Genomic DNA, 6708 nt, shown 5'->3' with positions numbered 1-6708 from the left:
TTTTTGTCAAAGCATGGCTTTATTGTGGATGGTATAAAGTCTTTCTGGAGAACATCTGTACACCGTCGACTCTCTGGGGTCTCTCCTCATCTATTTGGACGCCTCTCTCTTGGCGATGGTCTTCCTCCCCTTCTTGTTGTGCTTCTTGGCAAAGCGCATGTTCCTCAGGAACTTAGGGTCCACCTGAAACAACACGCGTGTCATTTCAGAAATTTACTTTTGCATTTCAGGTATTGCACTTTTTTGTTAGACTCGTACATGGTTTATTTTACCTCATCTAATGCACTAATTTATGACAGGCTATTTATTATACAAATTAATATCAAAGACTGATGCACCCTTTCTGTCTACATCGTGAAACCTGGTAAACAAATCAAAAATATTATAAATTCCCAGTAATTCCAAACAGCCTGTGTTTCTCTATTAAAACAACACCAGTTAAGTGACACCTCAAACAATACAGTCGAGATCTAATGACAGATCTGTCAGCAGTCTGCAATAATATATTATTCTCTAAGGGATTTTTTTTTAAATGCATCCTTTTATCAAAGAAATTGCATGTTGATATAGTCAGTCATTGGTTATTGACCTTATTGTCTCGTCTTATTTATGGGAAAAAAGCTGGTCATTTTTCATTCAAGAAATAAACACTAATTTGCTATTAATCAGTTAATTTCATTTGATGAACCGTAATCTTCCAGCAGTGTTACTATTGGGATATCATCATATGGAGATTTTGATATGGTTACCCCACTATTGTTTGTAAAGAAAACACCACGTGTCTGCAAACACACGTTCAAAAGTTTTCAGACCCCCAAAACACCAGTCATGTAAACGAGCATCCAAAATGCACGAGAAGTTCATACGAGTACATACTTTAGAAGTATGGTTAGGATGCAGCGCGTGATACTAACTCAGTTATCGTCACAGTAAGACCTGATCAGCAGCACAGATCATCTCAGCTCAGACTGAGAGCATCCCTCACACACTTAGACAGGAAACACAGCTCTTACCCCTTTCAGAGACTCGTACCGCTGAGACCTCGGCTTCTTGATGCCGTTCCTGTGCCACTTACGAGCTGCACACACAGAGAGAGAGAGAGAGATCAGCTCGACATCCACAGCATACACACACACACAGAGAGAGAGAGAGAGAGAGAGAGAGAGATCAGCTCGACATGCACACACACTCTCAGCGGGGGGTCCGCGGACACTTACACTGGTTGTGTGTGGTGTGGTTCTTCGACTTGGCCATTTCTGATCGCTGTCTGCTAACGGAGGGAAGAAGAGCACGGTCAGAAAACACAACAGATCGCGTTCACACAAGTGTTATCAAACTGTTTCTGAAACATGCTAGCAGCTAAGCTTCAGACGCTCCGCTAGTTCACTGTTTACTACACCATCCGCGCGCGCTCGGCATTAATACCGCTCGCGCGCTGCGTGCTAACCCTCGCTCAACACAGCCCTGAACTCAAGATTCAACAACACTCTCCATCTCTGGAGGATTAAAGCAGATTTCGTTCACACGGAGACATACTCTGTACCTGCCACACGAAGCGCACGACAACCGGAAGAGAGAGAGACAGCGAGGCACTGTGGGAGATAAGCGACCCCTTCGCCGGATGTGACGTACGAGAAAACGCGACGCATTCACACAGTTTTAGAAATATAAATGTGTATTCACTTTTAATCCTTAATATACATGTAGCTTTTTTAAAGGGTCCGGACTGTGTAATGGTATTTAAGTGAATAATTAATTAATTATTTCCAGCTGAGTCCTTAACCATCTTTAAGAATCAGCTCAAAACACATCTTTTCCATCTTTAGTTGACCCTCTAACTCTAGCACTCTCTATTCTAATTCTATTCTATTCTTTTCTTTTCTTTTTAAAGAAAAAAATAACACTAGCTTCTCTAATCTTTTTGTATTTTATCTGTTCACAAGAGAAAATAATAGTTGAATTTATAAAAATGATCAGGTTCAAAAGTTTACACCCCCTTGATTCTTAATACAGTGTTATTACCTGAATGATCCACAGCTCTGTGTGTGTGTGTGTGTGTGTGTGTGTGTGTGTTTTAGTGATAGTTGTTAGGAAAAAATGCTGCATTAAGAGCCGTGGGTGAAAACTTGTTGAATTTGAAGATCAGGGTAAATTTAGCTTATTTTGTCTTCTGGGAAACATGTAAGTATCTTCTGTAGCCTCTGAAGGGCAGTAATAATTGAAAACATTATATGATATTTAATCAAAATAAGAAGAATGTACACATCTCCATTCTGTTCAAAAGTTTTCACACCCGGCTCTTAATGCATGGTTTTATCTTCTTCAGCATCAGTGAGCGTGTGAACCTTCTGTAATAGCTGTGTATGTTGTCCTCAGTGTGAAAAGATGGATCTCAAAACCATACAGTCACTGCTGGAAAGGGTTCAAATACACAAAAATACTGGAAAAACAAAGAATTTGTGGGAGCTGAAGGATTTTTCTGAAGAACAGCAGGCAGTTTAACTCATGAACACAATGACACAGCTGTGGATCGTTCAGGTCACAACACAGTATTAAGAATCAAGGGGATGAAAACTTTTGAACAGGGTCACTTCTATAAATTCAACTATTATTTTCTCTTGTGGACTATATGTACATCTTTTATGTGAAATATCTTATCCAGTTCTGTACTAAATAAACAATAACATGCATTTTGTATGATCCCTCTTACTTTGGTAAAATTACTAACATTTCACAGATTCTGCAAGGAGTATGTAAACTTTGGACTGTAAATATGAACGTGGTGGTTTAATTTTTCTAGATTTTGCCTCCTTAAATAATTTGTTAAAACAACACTTAACGATCCCTGATTCATTTTGGAATATTCTTCCTAATAATGTTTTCTCCAAGGTTATTACATGTTAGTTACAATATCACTAAATTGCCCCTTATATGATTGAATTTTCATAAACAAGTGCTTTTGGTGTGGCATCTAATTTATAAACATAATTTTAGTCCTCATGGTTATTTTATTTGGAATAATGGTGGTATTCTTTATAAAAATAAATCATTGTTTTTCTCTGATTGAGTCATTATTAATAATATTATTCTGGTTTCTCAGTTAACACATTCTGATGGTTACGTATATTGGTATTCAGAGTTGTTGAATAGATATAATATTCCTGTCACTCCTCAAGAGTTTGCTGTTGTAATGGACACGGTTCCCTGTGGGGCCATAACTCTTCCACTAGATCCCAAATGTTCTCATCCTTTTGATGCAGTGATTGGTAATATGTGACTCTGGAGCACAGAAGCAGTCTTAAGTTGAGGGCTATATTTGTAGCAACGGCCAAAAATACATTATATGGGTCAAAATTATTGATTTTTCTTTTTTTCCAAAAATCATTAGGATGTTAAGTAAAGATCATGTTCCATGAAGATATTTTGTAAATTTCCTACCGTAAATATATCAACACTTAATTATTTGATTAGTAATATGCATTGCTCAGAACTTCATTTGAACAACTTTAAAGATGATTTTCTCAATATTTAGATTTTTTTGCTCCCTCAGATTCCAGATTTTCAAATAGTTGTATCTCAGACAAATATTGTCCTCCTAACAAACCATACATCAATGGAGAGATTATTTATTCAGCTTCAGAGGATGCATGAATCTAAATTTAGAGAAATTGACCCTAGTGACTGGTTTTGTGCTCCAGGGTCACATATGTGTTTTTTATCTACCTCTTCCGGTGACAACAAAATAATTAGACAGATGTTTCAGGCTGAGATAACTTCTCTCCCACACATTGTGTCCCACTGCTGTACATGACACTCCAGAAGAAAGTGTGCACTCTGTCATCTAAATATTTAATATCTTACAAGGTAAAGGATGTTTCTTACAAAGTACTTCCCCTTTTTTTACCCTGTCAAGCTCTATATAAAACATTTTTCCAGATAATGATTCTTTATGTTCTTACATCCAGCTCCTCTAAAGCTGTGTCATTCTCATAATGTTTTCCTCCTTTGTGTGTTTGTAATTTTCTTTTAGATTGTACTTAGCACTGGCATTGACTTTTGTATGTTCTTTATCATGACAATAAAATAAATAATAATAATAAAAAGGATCTGCCTGATGATGCAGTGCAGTGTCCAGCAGATGTCAGTGGAAGCACACGAATGTGTCAGATCACACAGAAATGACTTCATATAGAGTAATCCATTCAATATGTGACGATGCAGACGTGTTTATAGAGCAGAGATAAGGGCCACTGCCAATAAAGCGTGTTTCATTCCTATATTTATCTCTGGGTAACTGATGATTTGATGATCTCTGTGAACATACATCCAGATCTAGTTACATGGTCACTCACAGCTTTGACTGTGACTCAGTGAGATCCTTTCAAAAGGCTTTCATGCGTCATTCGTTTGAGCTCTATGAAGATTTGACTGTATCTGTGCATCTCTCTCTCTCTCTGTCGAAGCCCTGCCATTCTCTAGTGAAGCCGAAACAATCACCCTCGCTGCTATTAATAACATCTTCCTCCAGCTCGGGCCTGGCTTGCCTTGCCTTCTAATGATATGCAGGGACTTCAATGGTCTAAATTTAGAGCGGTGAACTCAGCGGAGCGACAAAACCCCTCTTTCTGCAGAACTCTGTGCTTTCTTACAGGAGCAGGCTGATCAAACGTGCTTTCACATCAGTCCCGTGGGCCTAAAACCAACCGGAAGATCTGATTAAACCTTACAAGCTCGAAACATTCTTGAATTATGTACAGATGAATTGTTTAAAATAGGATCTATAGCACTTTATATAAGACTGAGATGAAGCAGAGCATCTAGAAGCGTCTCCAGAGCTCCCTTTACAGCATCTCTGTCTCTTCTCTCTTTTACATAACAGGTCCGCTGAGAGACAGGCCCGGATAAACCCAATCCCAGAGAGCCTCGGCCGCACCACACACACTGCTCTTTCATCTATACGCCGCCACAAACATCCCACAGTCCTCCGGATTTCACTCCAACCATAAGATGAACACTGCACTGCAATAATATTATCATTTCTCACTTATCTGCCCTGCCACGAGTGCTGAGTTTGCTGAATGAACCCAGAAACCTCTGCTGGGTTTGGCTATAAATGAGTTTCAAAGCAATCAGATATGAAGGTCATATGAAGCGGTACACGTACACGGATCTTTTTAACGTGAATGCTGTGTTGTGTAAATGTTTTAACTGAGATCATTTTCTTTTTTAATGTGCTTTTATGCATTGTAATGTATGTTTGTATGTTTCTCAGGAGATATTAATTCTCCTGCCAGGCTGTTATTGAAAACAAGAACCCGTTCCTAATTGACTTACTTGGTTAAATAAAGGTTAAATAAATATTATTCATTCAAGGCTTTGTCTTTTTTGGAAGGCTTTTGTATTCCAAACACAATAAAATGCAAGAATTCATATTATTTCTTATGTACATGTAATGCAAGGGTTCCCAAACTTTTTGTCAGCTGAACCTGTTTCAGCTAATATATTTACTAGGGTGTAATGCGTTAACTTAGATAATTAATTAAGAAAAAATAATGCAATTAAAATATTTTAACACAGTTAAAATGCCCCCAGATCTGTACGTCAACATACATTTCACAGTTGACAAATATGATGCAGGGCAACAACTACATAAATGCAAACATGCCCTAAAATTCAGGATATTGTGGCAAAATAAAAAAAAAACACACTAGCAGCGACTTTATGTCCGAATACCACGAGTGTAAATGCGATTTTATACAACTGTCCAGCACATAAGAAGTTAATACTGTGTTATATTTTATACACAATATTGTCTGTATTTGCTCAATTTTGCAGAGAAAATATTACATTTAAAGCCACAGCAGAACTGTTGTGCGTCTCTGAGCAACACAGCAGTGATTCGTTTCTGAATGAATCTGTGTTTTGAACGAATCGAATGAATGAATGGCTCAAAAACACATTTACCGCCACCTGCTGGCACCTCGATTTTAGTTTCTTATTGAGAGTATCATTTCATTTAAAGAACAAACAAACTAACAAACATTAAAGGGATAGTTCTTCCACAAAAAAATGTAATGTTCAATGCACTTCATGTTGTTAAATAACAACGAATGGAATATGTTTTATTTCTCTTTTTATTTTATATCAACACGGTACATTATTATCCTAATTAAATCAATGTGATAAACGAGTTAGGTCAAAGCTAATCTAAAAGTAATCAAAAAGTAGTCTGATTACATTGTAATGAATTATGAATTATGTTACTAATTACAGTTTGTCATGTAATTTGGAATCAGTGATCTACCCAGCTCTGTGCATAGGATGATACCGATTATTTGTTTTTAATTATAAAACCATCAGCTTGATCCATCAGCAATGGAAACATGCATTTGGAAGCGCATTTTGTGAATCAAAGGCTGTTCTCTGTAGTCCTAGTCTGTGACACATCAACACTCAGCTGGCCTTTGAATGGATATATAACACAAGCTAAAGCTCATTGGTTGTGTTGTGTTGACTAATTCATATTTTGTAATATTTTGGATTCCCTCTATCACCTGCACTCCTTAGTTCTGTACAAATGACTAAATGACAAATGTGACCACAAAACCAGTCTTAAGGGTCATTCAGCTGATGTATGGTTTGTTAAGAGGACAATATACAACTATTTGAAAATCTGGAATCTGAGGGTGCAAAGAAAATCAAAATATT

At 37.3% G+C, this 6708-nt stretch overlaps 1 protein-coding gene across 1 annotated transcript; it reads right to left on the bottom strand.

Moving 5' to 3' along the window:
- Positions 1-1626, bottom strand: rpl29 (ribosomal protein L29). The gene is made up of 4 exons (XM_019095184.2): positions 1544-1626; positions 1218-1270; positions 1014-1078; positions 1-183 (listed from the first exon to the last, which is right to left on the bottom strand). Exons 2-4 carry the CDS (start codon positions 1252-1254, stop codon positions 91-93), a joined length of 195 nt encoding a protein of 64 aa, XP_018950729.1. The 5' UTR covers positions 1255-1270; positions 1544-1626; the 3' UTR covers positions 1-90.
- Between the last annotated feature and the right edge of the window lie 5082 nt (positions 1627-6708).

Source organism: Cyprinus carpio, chromosome B11 (genome assembly GCF_018340385.1).
Source record: "Cyprinus carpio isolate SPL01 chromosome B11, ASM1834038v1, whole genome shotgun sequence".
Taxonomy (NCBI): Eukaryota; Metazoa; Chordata; class Actinopteri; order Cypriniformes; family Cyprinidae; genus Cyprinus; species Cyprinus carpio.
Note: the sequence above shows the minus strand (reverse complement) of the source record. Positions and strands in the feature narration are given on the sequence as shown.